General features: G+C 38.8%; 3 protein-coding genes across 3 annotated transcripts; 2 read left to right on the top strand and 1 right to left on the bottom strand.

Annotated features, from left to right (window-relative positions):
- Nucleotides 1-406: 406 nt before the first annotated feature.
- LOC114523256 (bromodomain-containing protein DDB_G0280777-like) lies at nt 407-5,430 on the top strand. Its single transcript, XM_028544122.1, has 11 exons — nt 407-543; nt 941-1,000; nt 1,148-1,190; nt 1,494-1,544; nt 1,653-4,001; nt 4,124-4,171; nt 4,244-4,311; nt 4,462-4,610; nt 4,730-4,824; nt 4,969-5,065; nt 5,155-5,430. Exons 2-11 carry the CDS (start codon nt 966-968, stop codon nt 5,418-5,420), a joined length of 3,201 nt encoding a protein of 1,066 aa, XP_028399923.1. The 5' UTR covers nt 407-543; nt 941-965; the 3' UTR covers nt 5,421-5,430.
- Nucleotides 5,431-5,766: 336 nt separating this feature from the next.
- On the bottom strand, nt 5,767-7,846 carry LOC114523122 (gamma-secretase subunit Aph-1-like). The gene is made up of 6 exons (XM_028543970.1): nt 7,632-7,846; nt 7,386-7,529; nt 7,162-7,235; nt 6,922-7,044; nt 6,676-6,803; nt 5,767-6,279 (listed from the first exon to the last, which is right to left on the bottom strand). The coding sequence occupies exons 1-6, from the start codon at nt 7,742-7,744 to the stop codon at nt 6,091-6,093; spliced, it is 771 nt and encodes a 256-aa protein (XP_028399771.1). The 5' UTR covers nt 7,745-7,846; the 3' UTR covers nt 5,767-6,090.
- Nucleotides 7,847-8,307: 461 nt separating this feature from the next.
- On the top strand, nt 8,308-16,962 carry LOC114523021 (kinesin-like protein KIF27). Its single transcript, XM_028543827.1, has 26 exons — nt 8,308-8,468; nt 8,665-8,802; nt 8,907-8,993; nt 9,260-9,367; nt 9,458-9,593; nt 9,671-9,817; nt 9,967-10,023; nt 10,360-10,529; nt 10,952-11,101; nt 11,204-11,284; nt 11,368-11,471; nt 11,593-11,821; nt 12,128-12,439; nt 12,881-13,041; nt 13,113-13,239; nt 13,326-13,489; nt 13,589-13,853; nt 13,934-14,217; nt 14,290-14,491; nt 14,714-14,786; nt 14,906-15,050; nt 15,485-15,892; nt 16,040-16,277; nt 16,443-16,519; nt 16,601-16,764; nt 16,860-16,962. Exons 1-26 carry the CDS (start codon nt 8,436-8,438, stop codon nt 16,892-16,894), a joined length of 4,095 nt encoding a protein of 1,364 aa, XP_028399628.1. The 5' UTR covers nt 8,308-8,435; the 3' UTR covers nt 16,895-16,962.
- Nucleotides 16,963-16,990: the final 28 nt, after the last annotated feature.

The raw sequence follows: 16,990 nt of genomic DNA, 5'->3' as shown, positions 1-16,990 counted from the left end.
ACGTTCGAAAATAGGTGTTTTCTCGGGTACACTGGGTCATGTGCGCTGTATTAAAATTATAATTCCCTTAATTCCCTCAAGATTCATATTTCGAGTTGCCGACGCCCATCTCGCAAAACCTAGATTTGTGCTTGAATTCGCAGTTTTTCCCGGTCGTATGAGCCCTCAGTCATTGGCTCATTGCATGTACAATATGAAGCTATATCATCGAATTTATATACAATTTCACTAACCGTATAACCTGCAATTAAAACGGAGTCAACGACCAATCAGAATCACTGCTAATTTTGATTATTCCAGTCATGATTTTACTCCTATAGCTCAGTAGAAAACACTCTCTCCGCGGCTTCGCGGAAGTGATATGACGTCATATTTTCAGGGCCCGGCGTCCCCTCTTGGCATTGGCTAAAATCGAATTTGTACGACAGGCGCCGATCGCGTGGCTTTGAATTTTTGCCTAAGAAAAGTGGGGAAACGGGATCCTTGACAAGTTAGAGAACAAACGAGGGCTCCGGCTATCAAGGGAAAACAGTATGTAACACGGTACGTCGAAAATCGTCGAAAAAAGTCAAATTTTCGTGTTCGACATCGGTCGGTAATCGCCGTATAGGCATATAATACGCCATATATCGGCTGAAAAAGCCGATTTCGACCGTGAATTGTTAGAAAATCAAAGCAAAGTGTATTTCTAATGTTTCTGTGAATGGATATGGGTTCAGTGGTGTTGCCTGGGGTAGAAAATGTTGATAAATTACAGTCATATGTGAAATCGGCAGCAAACAGGCGGTCAGAATGACTCGGCAAATTTCGCTTTTTTGGCCTTGGTTTGGCCGTTTTTTGACGTTTTTTTGTTTTAGGGTATTTTGTTGGTATTTTTGTCTGTATTAGAGAGCTGACTAGTTTTTCGATCGGCAAAAAACTCACACTTTTTGCGTTTCAGAAAATGCAGTGGGCTCGGCATCGTGATGGATGATGGGAAATGCTTATTAGACGTGATCAGGTACATAAATTAGCATAATTTGGAATATAATTATCTTCCGTTTTGCGGAGAATTTATGAAATTTTTATCAAAATCGACCGATTTTTTACTTATAAACTTCTGAATCTTAGCTAAATCTGTTCAACTTGATTCTATTTCTAAATGTAGTGACCCGCAAGCCTTAAAAGAATTTTTTCGCAGTACCAGTCAGGTAGGATATTCTTTCACCCATGGGCATAATTTATGTTGATAAGTTCGATATATAATTTGTGATAATTTCCCAGCTGAGTCAGCTCTTAATATTAACTGGAGTAATTTCTTATATATAACTCTTATATAACTCTCCCTGGCTGTGTTTGTAAAAATATTCTGATTCTTTGATGAATGTTTAGATCTTCAATTAAGAGAAATACTTGATAGCCCACAGGCCCTGCACTAATGTAAATTTTATATCCTTAATACATTTTACACTGTTTAAACCACATTAAAACACCAAACTATATTGTACTTACAGATTGCATTTGTTGAGGGTAAAGTACCACCTTTGAGTGACGAAACTGATAATGTGAGTAAGCAATTATGACTTTCTCTAGTGAGGTGTAGGTTCTTCCAGGTCAGACGTCACTATGAAGTTGCATCATTGAGTAACTCTTGTCCTTTACCCATCTCATAGAAACCTGAAGCAAGCAACAATATTTCAAGAAGTGACAACACTGCTTTTTCAACATGCAGTTCTCAGTCATCAATCTCTCAAAGTTCAAATTCAAGTACAACATTGACTGGGCACATGAACCAGCAAAGCACACCATTGGCCCACTTCTCCTTTCCATCTAGTTCGGGAAATGGCCAGGGAAACTTTTTGGCAAACGATTTATCTTCGATAACTAACGGCTTAACAAACAACACCAGGACAAACGACTTAACCACGGTCAGCAGCTCAAGAAGCACCAGTGTTTCTTTGAACAACCAACACTTGCTAACCTCAAAAGCAACTATTCCAAATACAAGCAGTTTGTCATCGGTTGGTGCAAACCAAGTCGGCATCTCTACTCTGCAAACTACCTTAACAAATTCACCTCTATCTTTTGCCTTAAGTGATACAGGCAAAACAAGGAATATTTTATCAACCAGCTCAGTATCCTTAGCAACTGCTGACAAACCTCTTGCTGTCTCCCCAAAACAGATTATCAACCAGCAACCCACAAAATCTACTCCACCACGACGACCACAAAACCTTAAGGGTTTGCCACTGCCCATATTACGGCCCAAAGGTATTGCACCTAGACCTCAAAATGCTTCAACTCCAGCAACACAAAACACCTCACAAATTACAATTGATGGAAATTTACTAACCCAGGGTATTAAAACTGTGCCCATTAAAGGTCAACCACAGCTAGTTGCAATTCGACCGAAACTCATAATCGCCCAATCAAATCCAAGTGGACCTGTGCAGAGCACCCAGGCCGGCCTTGGGACCTCAAATACTAGGCCAAAACAAAATTTACAAAATGCATTCACACTTGGAGCTAAAGGACAAACACAGTTGCCAAAACAAATTCTGAATACTTTAACTGTACCACAACTTCAACAAACAGTGTCAAACCAAATTGGGAAGTCAGGTTTAGCTAGTTTGGTTCAGCTACAACCAAAACAGATTGCCCCAAAGCCTGAGCAAGTTTCAACTGCTCAAAGTGCAAAGGTGAAGCAAACCCAAGATCAAGCCTATTTGCAGCTGGTGCAAAATTTACTGGCACAAACACAGTTTCAGACAAACGTTGGACAAAAGGATTTGAAACAAGCATCCGGTTTGGGCCAGGAAAGTTTGACCCAACAGCAAAAGCTGGCACAACAAAATCAGTTGAAAAAGTTGTTGCAACAGAATCAACTGGTACAGCAAGCATTGCAAGCTCGAGTGCAGCAGCAACAACAACAGCAGCAACTTTCACAACAACAACTTTCACAACAGCAACTCACACAGCAACAAATCTCACAGCAACAGCAACAACTTTCACAACCACAACAACTTTCACAACAACAGCAACTCTCACAGCAACTTACCCATACTCATTCACAACAACAACCACAGCAACAATTGCTCCAAATGAAATCCCCGCAGATGAATGCCGCCAACACAGTCACAGTGACACAACAAGCTCAACCTCAGGTGCCTTCGACAACTATCAATGCAGCAAACTTGGCCTCGCAACTTAAAGAAGCAATCAATACGAAACAACTACAGCAGTTTTTGGAGAAGAACCCAGTTGTGGCTCAACAACTAAAACAACTGAATCTAAGACAAGCTGGTCTTATAAGCAATGCTAGACCACAAAATGTTACACCTGGAAATACAGTATCCACAACAGTTGCAACTCCAGTTAAAACAGTAGTCCAGCTGCAGAAACCTGCACTAACAGTTGGAGATTTACAGAAAACTACTGGAAACCAATTACAAACTGTTGGAATATTACAAAAGTCTGTTGTAAACCAACTGCAGAAACCAGCCCAAAGCATTGCTCATTTGCCAAAGACTACCTTGAACCAACTACAGAAACCAAGTACAAATTTAACTCTCTCTCAAAATCCTATTGTTTCAAGTATGACTCAGTTACAAAAAGCCGGCACTACAAACATTGTGACGCAATTGCCCAAATCTACTTCTTCTTTGACACATGTTACCATTGCCAACCCCAAGAAAGTAATCACCATACCATCCACTGGTCAAAATACCAGCATACAGAAGACAGAGCAAAAACTAGCTACAACTCAAAAAGTGGTCATAGTTCAGAACTCTAACACCCTCAGCATGGCAGCAGCCAGCGATGGTCAGCCAAAGGTTTTGCTTCAAACGAAAGAGGGAAGACCAATATTACTATCACAGGAACAGTTTAAACAAATCCAAGCACAGTTGGCAAGCAAAAATTTGAGTATTCAAGGCAAACTTGTGACAGCATCACCTGTTACGACAAAAACAGCAGCTGTGAAACCCCAAGTTGTTGTGAAAAGCGAGCCTGGTGCTATCAAGGCAAGTGTTCAAGATTTACATTAGTAAATAATTGCTTAGCTTCTTCCCTCAACTTAGTAAATAATTTGAATGTCAATATGATAAAAAAATCTGAATTAAATCTTTCGTGACCACCCTTTCAGGTTAACCAGAAAGTCCAGGCATCGACTCCTAAATCCCAGATTAAACAGGTATAGCTGGCATGTCTGCGTTATTCAGTATTTGCTCTTCATTGTGATGCTAAATGACTATTGTGTTTCAAGGATGTAACAAAAAGTGCAAAACGACCAATAAAGGCTGTTGAAACAGAAGAGTCCAAATTGATAAAACGGTAAGAGTGACAGTCCAGTTGGAAGTTCCTATATATCTCAATCATGGTGATTCTAACAATGTTTAATTTGTAGATGGATAGACTTTTTGACAGTACACTGGGGGTTGTTTCTGCCATTTCCAATTCTCAATTTACTTTCTTTTTATGAAGGGTGAAGCTTACTGTACAGAAGGACCAAAATGATGTTTGCTCCACAGACATACACAAGCCATTCAAATCACAACAAGATGCAATCACACGCCTTACACCATATCACGTCTACTCAGAACCCATCCCCAACGCCAGAATGCAACATAAAGGTATAAGTTTTTATAAATTAAGTTGGCCAGGTTTCCTCCACTGGATCCAGTGATCATACGTGGACCTCTAGTATGAAGAAATTAGTTTTGAAACTTACAATGCTGTTTCTTCTTCAAAGCAAATGTATTACTGGACAAATTGGCTTTACAACTAACATATAAAAGTGACAAGATGATTGACAAATATCGACAGTTACTGCTCAATGATATGCAGGTATGTCTCTGTAAAAAAGTTGGTCTAGTTTCCTTCTTTAGTACTATTCGATCAAATATATGTCATCACAGAAGTACGGTTTAGAACTGATAGAGATATCCTGTATAAATAAAGCCATTTTAATATAAGTTATTTCTATTTAAGCGAGATGTACCCTCAGCTGAGGTAGTCATGGTCAACAGAATATACCTAGCCGACGAGAAAGCTGCTTTGCTACAGAAGAAACAAACCATATTAGAAGGTACCATGAAAGTTCGAAAAAGTTTCAATTTGAGTAAATGATACAAAAAATCAAAAATACTAATCTTAGTTCTGTCTTCTCAATTGTAGAAGCTAAACAAATGGCTCAAACAGTAAGATCAACATTGAATCAAACAAACCCAAGTGACAGCAATTTAACCGTTAATGAAACCACCACTACAGATCAACTATCAACTGTTTCGACACAAGACCTACATCCAGATACATCCGAACCTATCGAGATCAGTGATGATGATGACTCATCGCCGATCACATCAGCAAATAGTTTTTTAACACAGGTTTCTAACACCAGGACAGAAATGAATGTTATAAACAGAACGTTAGAACCTGGTTGATATATACCCTGACCCTGGGTCAGTAGTTTCGGCATGATTATTAAAGTTATGAGATTGTAATTATATTTGGTAAACTATTAATATGTTAGGATTTTGTGTGCTTAAATTAAACATTATATGGTACCTTGTGGCAGTAATATTAGCAACAGAGTATACAGTATGACAACAAAAGTTCTAAAACCTTTTCCAGTAAGGATTATCTTTTTGTATTATTACACTCAGGGAAACCTGAACTAAACAACAGCTAGATTATAAACTTTATCAGCAAGCAAGCAGAGATAGAGCATCAATGTTAAGTATCAAATACCAATGTTAAGCATCTGTGATTTAACTGCTAAAACATTAAAACTTCCTCATGATGCGTTAATGTTTTGGATTTAGAGAATCAGAATTTTGCTACGGTTATGTATTATATTTCTTTATTCTTTATAGTTCATTGATAAATTGGTCTCTAGAGGGAAACACATTTTAAAAGTGAAAAAGTGACATTTTGAAAGTGAAAAATTACTTTCAATTGGTACCACAATCAGCACAATCTTTCTTGGGATTTCATTGATAATGATCTCTGATACTTTGTAACCACAAATATCACCGTTCAAAGGTATACCAATATCCACAGTGATACCTTGCCATTAAGATCCACAGAGATCCATGAAGATCTATAGGGATCCTATGTGGTTGGGCTTACCACTGTCACATCCTCATTGTGCATTTGAGGACGTTGTTTCCGGGCAAGAGCTGAACGTAGGTTTTGTAAGCTACCACCAGCCACTTTAAAAGCCAAAACGGCCATTATAATCAAGACAATGTAAGCTGACATCATCGAACCAAGATAGTGTTTCCTATTGTTAAGCAGTGTCTAAAAGATAAAGTAATTGAGCAATGTTATGACAAGTCACATTCACCCACAGAAATTCTTTTAATACATTTAAATTTTTAGTATTTAATATCCAGGTCAACAAATGCATTAAAAAAATATGCAGAAAAGTTCTTTGCATTTATTTCCCTGTTTTTTTTTTAAGATATAAAAAGATCTAAGACTTTTATGTGCATGTCTATCGTATGGAAAATGCATAAGTGGAAAGCAGTCCAGAAATGAACAGAAATGAACGAGTTAAACAGGAACAATAACAACTTGTACAGAACTTATTTTCTTAGAGGTCCAGTAAGGATCATCTATAATTGATCAAGTGTGATTGACTACAGGAGGAAATAACCCAAACTAGGTGTCATAACAAATACTAAACAAACATACCATTAATGAAACAAACATATGAGATCCAAAAACAAGAGCAAGGTAAGCATATTTCTTCCTGCTGCAACTTTCAAACCATATAATACCCCAAAACGTATTCAAAAGCACAAAGGCACACGTCAGAAGAGCTAGAAATTGAGAATGAGATTTGAGGTGAGACACGCTAACCATCCTCCTTCCATTAACTGCGGTAAAACAGAAGAGTATAATGATCAATGTGCTTAATAAGAAATTACCTGAGCTTACCTGAAATAATCAAAAACTGTGGTGACTCTCCATCAAGACCTGGGGCACCAGGTCCAGTTATATCTGCTAAAACATTCACCATGGCAAAGAGACCACTCATTATACCATATCCTAGACCTGACACTAAAAAGATTAATCATAGAAAGATTAATAATGCAATGATATAATTAATAATTATAAGGAATGAAACAATTATAGTAACAAATTAATCTATTATTGATCTGATTACTCAAAGCATACCAAAGGCAGTCTTGTGTTTAAACAAGCCAGATGACTTGCTTGCTAGTGAGACTAACTCACTATCTTCAGCTTTTCTGAAATGATAAAATGATAGACATTCATCAATGTGTCACCCTATGGATCTGTACAGATAGATTGACCTGCTTGACCATCTACCCTCTCATCTACATATGTTAAACTAGTTATGTCTATCTAAAACAAATCTTAAATGACATAAGACCTACTTGATCAATAGAAAGAAAGCGTAACGAAGCAGTTCTTGAAATAGCACTGAAAATGCTACGCCAAACGCGAGATCCTTCTTCAAAGGAGAGACGATTGTCCACCAAATTGATGAAAGAAGTAAAGACAGCAGCCAAAAGAACGCGCTGAAAATATTCACAAATATTAAATGTGTGACTAGCGAACAAGAAGAAGAGTACAAACAAGGTTTGCAGAAGCTTGAGACAGTGTGATGAAAGCAATCTCACCTTGAAATCATAATGATCACATGAAAATGATCTCTTGCCACAGCCACTAAAAATATCACGGCTGCGGGACCAAAAGCGATCAAAATACAGCCAAATAATGTCATCAAAGTCATCGTGGTATCTTTGATAAAGACACAGAGAACATAAACAGGTCGAAATACCCCAAAAATATAGGCCAAAAACAGGAAAATAAGTAATTAAACTGCTCTCGAAATCGCCATTATTTTCAGATTGACTGCATAACTTTCACAATATCTTTAAAACGAGCGACCTGATTGGCTGAAACGTTATCAAGCATTTCAACCAATCAAAACTTGCGTTTGATGAAGGAAACGTAAAAATAATTCCAAGATTCTAAATAAACGAATTTAATCTTTGAGATTAGGTTGGAATTCGTGTTAAATTCTAATCTAATCAATGCACCACGCATGGATCGAGTTGATTTTGCTGTGATCTAAAATCAATCTGAAAACCGAGTTGTAATTTGATGTTGTTTTCAGTAAAGATTGAAATCAAATTGAAATGCATTGATGATATGCCCGTTTTCCTGCAGAAATAGACAATTGTTTTGTTTCTTGACGAGGGACATTTATCTCATCTGGTCCTGAGAAGAAGGAAGAAAAATCGAAAAGTTTTGTCCAAAATGATATATAGCTCAGTGTTTCCATAACAACGCGACAAAGATGGCGGCGACGCAGGCACGGCGTAAACACGATTGTGCTTTTGTTTGATGCTCTTTGCTAAAGTTTGCAAAAATTTTCGTATAAATAAGACGTGATGTCGTTCTTTGGCATTTAATTCACGATGGAGGAAGTTCCTGTAAGAGTAGCGGTCAGGGTATGTTTAGAATACGCGCGTGAAAATTTATAGCAAAGGGTATTAAACTAAAATGCATAAACAAGTCCTTTGTTTATATGAATATCTCGGTACACTGGCTGTACTCTTATGGGATTTTGCACAATATTATTAATCGTCGCGTTATATTTATAGCTAATGCACATCGCTTAGCACCATGTTATCAACTTTTATCCAGGTGAGACCACTTGTAGGGCAAGAAAAGACTCATAATGTACCAAAGTGTATCACATTTGTACCTGATAAGCCCCAACTGATTCTTGGTAAAGACAAAGCATTCACATTTGATTACGTATTCCAACCTTCGGTTTCTCAGGTACTCGAATCATTCTTATTGCGGCATTACTCAACTATTTAATTATTATGTCATAATTGCTACATATTTATTTATTTACGGCAATGACCGAAACCCTTTTCTAGTCCGAAGTATACAAAACTTGTGTCGAGCCTTTGGTTGAGGGTTGTTTTGACGGCTACAATGCCACGGTCTTTGCATATGGACAAACAGTGAGTACTGCAATAATTATGCTGTTGGAAAACAAAGGCTGCATTCAGCTACTATATAGAGATCAGCACCCATCTCTCAAGTTTGGCAAATGTTCTATATACAGTGACTGAATGCAACCTTTGAAATGGTTGGTTATAATGGTTGGTACGGAATGAGATATGAAACAAAAGTACCCTATATAGCCATTCCATTAATCCCCTTTATGAGGTCATAAATAGCAACACTTTAATATGCATAATTGACGATTGTGTTACCAACATTTCAGGGGTCAGGTAAAACATACACAGTTGGTAGTTCACACACAGCTGAACTCTTAGATGATGAATATGGAATCATTCCTAGAGCTTTAGAGCAAATATTTCAAGTCATTGAGGTTTGAAACTACTTCTATACCAGTTACTAGGCTGTGTTTATCTGGGATAGATCATGCTTATGAGTAATCTGTGATGAACTTTTGTATCAGGAAAGGCGAGAGAAAGTCCACTTTGTTGTGAGCGCATCGTACATTGAGATTTACATGGAGGAAATGAGAGATCTTTTAGATCTTGAAACTTCAACAAAGGATATTCACATTCGTGAAGATGAACAAGGGAACACAGGTTGACTATAATTTCACCTTCATGCATTGCCATTTTGTGTTAAGAACTGTTGACAATCATGCTGTATGTTGTTGTAGTAATCACAGGCGCAACAGAACAAGTTGTGGAGAGTTCAGACGAAGCTCTGAGCTGTCTGGACGCAGGAGCCGCAGGTCGACACGTTGGCAGCACGAATATGAATGAACATTCCAGCAGATCACATGCAATATTTACCCTTTATATTGGTGAGTTTGAGGAGAGAACAAACAGAGAAAATTGATTGAATCCAGGTTGATTATACCAGCTAATATAGTTTTACCTGTGATCAGAGTTTTGTTTTGAGGTCCAAAGATCCTGTGGAGGATTTAATCCTTGTTCTCCATCTTTTTTGCAGAACAGCACATGATACAAGAGGAAGAGAAGGAGCAAAAAGACAATCTTGTTATGGCTGGTAATAGTCGATGTTTTGATGTGACCAACGGAATAAAAAGTCCACCAAACCACAGCCAGAAACAACATTGAAAAATGCCCTGAAAAATACAACTTTCATTGAAAACTTTTCCTCCCATATTTACAAATATAATTTCCCTAAAAAAAATTTATGATTTCACAACTATTTACAACCAAAGTTCGCTGTTTTACCCGCTCTGAGATGCATTTAAAATCATTTTGAGATTCGATCAGGTTGGAAGAACGCCTGCAAATTAAGACTATATATATATATATAGTTATAAACGAATGATCGGACTTACCTCAAAAAGCAACGTGGTTTTGATCTGTGTTTTAGAATATTCTCAGTTCATGTCGGCGAAGTTTCATTTCGTTGATCTGGCTGGTTCGGAGAGAGCTCATCGCACTGGCAACGTTGGCGAGAGATTCAAAGAATCAGTTCACATCAACAGTGGTTTGCTTGCTTTGGGAAACGTTATAAGTGCTTTGTCAGACAGCAAGAAAAAGGTGTGATGCGATTACTTTATTTCCAAGTCGAAAATACATCTTTTCAGCTTAGTTTTATGAGATAAAGTTAGCGCTGGATACGGAGACATCCACAACTTTGAAAGCGACCGTGAGAGAACAAACGCGCAATTTGTTATTCCGAATTTCAATTGTTCTGGGGCCTAGTTTAGACCTAGCATGCTGCCATTAGAGTGCAGTTAAAACAATAGTTAATAAGATGGATAAGTCTCATTAACCTCAATACATCTCATTATCTATTGTTCTAATTGAATGATGAACTTTTCGCACATAACTTTGATGAGAGTTCCTCGTTCCACGCGTGGTAATGTCCTGGAACTCTCGTGGAACTCTTGCTTTCTCGTATTAAAGTTTATGAATTTACTTTAAATTGTTCGCTTGCTTACCAACTCTCTCCTTTTTAGGTAGGTCACATTCCCTACAGAGATAGCAAAATCACGAGAATCCTCAAAGATTCTCTTGGCGGTAATGCCAAAACTGTAATGCTGACGTGCCTCAGTCCTGCTGCCGCTGATCTCGCTGAGAATCTAAACTCACTGAAATATGCTACAAGGGTACGTCGTGTAACATTGGGAAAATATTGAACATTTGAACTCTTACTTAAATCTGAATTATTTTACTTGAACACGTTTATAATATAATTATATAATATTTAGGCACGGAACATTAAAAACAAGCCCATCGTGAACAGGGATCCACAAGCTGCAAAGCTCGCGGAAATGCAGGATGAGATTGAGGTTTGTACGAAGGACATCATCAGACATATCATGACGTTCTTTATTCGCGATTTATTTTAATTTTGTGCATTTTCCGGACGCAGGCTCTTCGCGAAGAACTTCAGAGAACTCGCGCAAGAACGTTGGAGTCGGTCAGCGATGTTTGTGATGCCAGCAAGATCAGGGAAACAGCTGAAGAATTGGAGAGGTTAGTTTAGATTATTGCGTAGTTACCTTGAATTTACGCCGTTTTTGAGCAAATATTGGCACAGTACAACTGAACAGGTTGAATTCAATTATAACGATATTTCTTTCCCTTTTTGTTTCAGAACACAGCATGATTTAGAAGTTGTGCGCAGCCTGTTGGACGAGGCCACGACTCTCTTAAATGAAGTATACAAAGCTAACGGCATAAACAGAACGCTGGCGCATCAGTACGAGCTTTTTAAGAAACGGGTTGAGAGGTTTAAGAAAGGACCCTTAAAAATGCCGCGAACGAGCCCGACGCAGAAAAATCCAAGTGAGATTGTCGATGAACTTAAAAAGGAACTCGCAAAAGTAAGTTCTTGGTTGTTGGTTCTTTGGGGATTGGAAATAGGTGATATATTAGTATAGCCGGGGTATGCGGTGATATATTTGTAAAGTGGGAGTATGAGGTGATACATATTGTTGTAGGTGGGTATGGGGTGATGTATTGGTATCGGTGGGAGTATGAGGTGATAGATGAGGGTAATTGGGGGTAATGGTGGTATTTGGGGATATAATGACACACAGTGGTACAGTAATGGTATATGGTGCAGGAAGATGGTATGGTACATGTAGATGGTATAATAGTGAACTACGTGATCATTTGTGTATTTTCAGTACAAAAATGACTTGGCAGCGGACACTGAAATATTCGCAGAGCGGACGAAGGAAAGCGACAGTTTACGAGATCACATCAAGGAACTGCAGGAAGAAAATTTGAATCTCAACGAACAGTTGAAAGATGTCTCAGACAAACTGAAAAAACACGATGATCGACTGTTGAGACAACAAGTTCAGTTAAACAAACACTCGATCTCGAAAGAAAATGGAATAATTGAAGATGAGGCCAAAGAAAATATTGGAAAGAAGAACTGGAGTGATCTACCAGAAGAATATAAGCGTGGCTCTCTCACGTCAAGTGCCGGAAAGGTAATTGGACCTCTCGGAAGAACAGTTTAGAACTGATAGAGCTATCCAGTATAAATAAAGTTAGTTTAGTTTAGGTTTCCTCCTGTAGTAATACTGGATCAATAAGACATGATCCTTACTGGACCTCTAGGAAGAACAGTTTAGAACTGATAGAGCTATCCAGTATGAGTAAAGTTAGTTTAGTTTAGGTTTCCTCCTGTAGTAACATTGGGTCAATAAGAGATGATCCTTACTGGACCTCTAGGAAGAACAGTTTAGAACTGATAGAGCTATCCAGTATAAATAAAGTTTGTTTAGTTTAAGTTTCCTCCTGTAATAACACTGGATCAATAAGAGATGATCCTTACTGGACCTCTAGGAAGAACAGTTTAGAACTGAATAGTTTAGTCCAGGTTTCCTCTTGCGACAAGACTAAATTCAAATGATTAATTTTTTCGCAAGAATGTTCTGGATAGAATGATGCAGAATTTCCGCGCCCGCAGTGATATTCTTGTTGGTCAGTACGAGGAGGAAGATGAGGTCCAGCATTCGCTTTCAGACACCTCTGACAGCGATCAAGAAGAAAAGACTGGGAAAGAGAAGCACGTGGCTACGCCCTCGAAGTAAGGACTATTTCAATGAATAATTGTAGGAATAAAGTTCTGTTGAATACCGTTAAAAATTTTTCTGCTAGAACTTTGGGGAAAACCTGGAGAGCTAAAGACAAAGCGGTCAGTTCTGGAAACAAAAAGGTTACAAAAGGTCGTCAAACTGGGGCATTGAATTCGCCTGCAACAAAGAATACTCAGTCGAGTATCAGGGTGAGTTGTGAAGAAAATAACTGTTACATTGTCACAGTGCACCCTGAGTGATACACCATCTCATTCTCTCCACGTTTTATACATAGAAAAGATCCGAAATTGCTAAGGAAGAAAAATCCAAAAAGCCAGCAGAAAGTGAAATTCAAAATCTCCGAATGAGCACACAAGTTGTTCAGACTCAGGTTAACAAGTCTGAGGTACGACTTCGCGAAGCCCAGCGTCAACTCAGAGATCTTACCATCAATATTAAGTAAGTCATTTACCAACTTCTAACCAAAGCGACCATTTTGTACCTTCACGATGACTCTTAACTGTTACTCCTGGGAAGACAGTCTCTTTTAATGTTTAGACTGAAACAAGAATTGATCAAAGAGTTAGTTCGAAGCGACAAGGAGGCGAACGTGATGAAGAAAACCTTCACAGAGAAGGTCGAACGGATGCAGAAAGAGGTTGAAAAGAAGAAAAAAGATTTGGAAAATACACAGAAAACTTTAGCTCAGTACGAAGTGAAGTCTCACCAGGAACAAAACGAAAAACAGAAGCTAGGGCAAGAGTACAAGAGGAAACTTCAAATCCTCGAGGAACAGTTGAATGAATTAAAGAAAAAACAAAAAGTTGGTGATTTGAAGTCTTGTTTTGAACATTTTGACAGGTCTGATCGTTACAAGATTGTTCTGTGTTTTTTTCTTTTTAGGACAACGAGAAAGTTTCTGTTCTTCATGACGAACGCGAGAAGAAACTATCAGAACTCGAGCAGCATTTGGACAAGATGAAGCTACAACAGAATAATCTGCAAAAGAGACTTAGAGACGAGACTGAGAAGAAGGTGAAAATGGAACGAGAGGTTCAGAAAGATCAACAAAAGATCAAAGAACTGGAAGATAAGAACCTCCAGAATGAAAAAATATTGAAAAGAAAAACAGAAGAGGTTGCCGCAGCCCAGAGGAAGCTGAGACGAAAAACTTCCAAAGAGGAAAAGTGGGTTGATTTAGGATTGTCAGAGCGAGTATTTAGAGAGTGCGAACTCAGGAAATTCGCTCTTTTTTATAGTGACGAGGCCAGTAAGTTAGATGAACGTCGTCAATGGCTTGATAATGAACTCGAGGAGGTTTTGAGCAAGAAGCAAGCGATGGAAACACTTCAAGAGGAACTCGAAAAACGTGAAGAAATTTTGAAGGAACGCGAACAGATGGTGAGAGAGAAAAGTGAACTACAGATGAAGAAACTTCGCTCCAGCCAAGTTCTATCAAAAGTGAGAAAAATTTACCGTGTATTTTATTTAGTATAAATTGCTCTGTTTGTTTCTCAAGCGTAAGAAAAAACGAAATTGATGTGATTTTGAAACTGTACAATTAATGAAAGAGAATGGTTTTTTCAAACGTTTAAAATTTGCACCATCGTTTCCCGCCAAAAATTTGCATACATTGTCAGCTCTTTAGTGACTTGATAAATCTACTATATGAATTTTCACCAGGATATTTTACGTATGTCAACACAACTGAACACTGTCGAGGAAGAGCTTCGAGAGAAGGACACGGAACTCAAAGGTATTTGAACGATTTGTTTTGTTGTATTTTGCTCGTTTGTGCGTCGCAGAATAGTCGCCAGTCAAGATGAAGCTCGTGCGTTTCCTGTGAAAGCGACTCCATGCATGTTTCGATTTTAGAAAGCGAGGATGAGCGAACCTGTGAGAATATTCGTCAAGATATTGAACTTCTGGAAATCAAGAGAACAGAGCTGCTGAAACAACGCGAGGGACTGGATGCTAAATTGAAGGAGGGAAGTTTATTGAATGTCGAAGAAGAACGAAGGTAAGATTGAATCACGACCGACCACCACGTTTGAGATATCTTTCTCAGGTAGTTCAGACACAAACCACGACAGCTTATTGTAGAATACTACCTACACTGGACCACCACGTTTGAGATATCTTTCTCAGGTAGTTCAGACACAAACCACGACAGCATATTGTAGAATACTACCTACACTGGGCCACCACGTTTGAGATATCTTTTTCAGGTAGTTCAGACACAAACCACGACAGCATATTGTAGAATACTACCTACACTGGACCACCACGTTTGAGATATCTTTCTCAGGTAGTTCAGACACAAACCACAACAGCTTATTGTAGAATACTACCTACACTAGACCACCACGTTTGAGATATCTTCTTCAGGTAGTTCAGACAAGAACCACGACAGCTTATTGTAGAATACTACATTTGATTTTTCTCCTTCAACAGACTTCTGGAATTCGAAGAAGGCATTGACGCTCTAGAAGCGGCTATCGAGTTTAAAACCGACTCAATCAACACAAAAAAGAAGAAATTACGGGACGAGGACGCCGAAGCCACGCAAAACGACTTGGTCGTTAAACTCAATAGCCTAGGTCGAGAAGACGCTATCTTTCTCTTGTCAAAATATTTCGCGAAAGTCGTCTCGCATCGTGAAAACGAGCGCAAACAGCAGATGAAATGTGACGATTTAACGTTGCGTGTTGACGAACAGGACCGAGTGATTAGAGAACTGGAACGGGGCTACAAACAGGCTGACTTGCGGGCTGAACGCAGGCTGACCGATCAGGCCAAAGAATACGAACAGCGCGTACAATTCCTTATGAAGCAAGTCAATGATATGGAGAAACATACGAGGTGGGTGGTGTTGTTCTAAGGTCGGGGTGGGGCCTCATTCCCCACTTGGTGGGGCCCCATTCACCCCGAGTCGCACGTGAGAAAGTGCCTTGATCGACTCAAGCTAAATCAGAAGCTTCACTCTTGGACTATTTCGTTTTTCAACAGTGATAAAGAAAACCGTATCCTGGAGCTTGAGAAGGATTTGTATTACTACAAGAAAATGAGTCGAGATCTGAAGAAGAAACTGCGAGAATTGGCTGGGAAGGATGGAGTACTGGACTCTATGCAGACTGCCAGTGTTCAAAGTGATGCACCACCGCCTGAAGGTGAACTCGGGTTGCGTGTTGCGATGAAAAGTCATGATCAACAAAGAGGGAACAAAGTGAATGATGGAAACCTCAAGGTTTGCTAATCCTGGATTAAGAAAATGTAGTGTTGTATCGTATTTGTTCTAATGTGAGCAAGTTTAACTACAATTGTACAATTTCGTAATTCAGGAACTTACACAAGCCTCACCCACAGACAGTTTATCATCTGTTAGAAGTACAAAAATAATCTTTTTCTGTAGAACGTGTTAGACAAAGTTGTTGGCAGTCAACCCTCGACCCCCGTGCGTGTGTCGCGCAAAGATCTTCGAGAATTAAGGTGAGATGTCGTCAGCTTTGTTAGTCGTTCCTTTCATCAACGATTTTGATCATTTATGAAAACGGTTTTTAATATTCTTAGCGAGAAAGAGGTCTCAGTTCGCAAAACGCAACCATCTTCGCGGCCCGACGTAGCCGCTTCAAGCGTGCCTCGGAAATCTTCGATAGATCGTGTCCCGGTCGTACAACAGTCGGAAAGAAGCTCAAGACGTGATCGCGAGTCGGTTCAAGCAAGTTCACTGCAAGGTATTTGTTTCCACTTGTTTTGATTTATCTTTCCCTGTCCTGACCCAGGCGAAGCTCCACATCAGTGTCACAACATGACGTTTTCATTTCAATAGATTCCATCGAGCAAAGTGGAAACCCGTGGACGTAGTTTTAGCGATATATTTATTTCTTATAAATAACCGAGATGTAAATATAGGTAATATATATTGTTACGTAAATTATTCACAAAACTGAATTATATTAA

Source organism: Dendronephthya gigantea, unplaced genomic scaffold, assembly GCF_004324835.1.
Source record: "Dendronephthya gigantea isolate DGI-Jeju-01 unplaced genomic scaffold, DenGig_1.0 000026F, whole genome shotgun sequence".
Classification (NCBI taxonomy): Eukaryota; Metazoa; Cnidaria; class Anthozoa; order Malacalcyonacea; family Nephtheidae; genus Dendronephthya; species Dendronephthya gigantea.
Note: the sequence above shows the minus strand (reverse complement) of the source record. Positions and strands in the feature narration are given on the sequence as shown.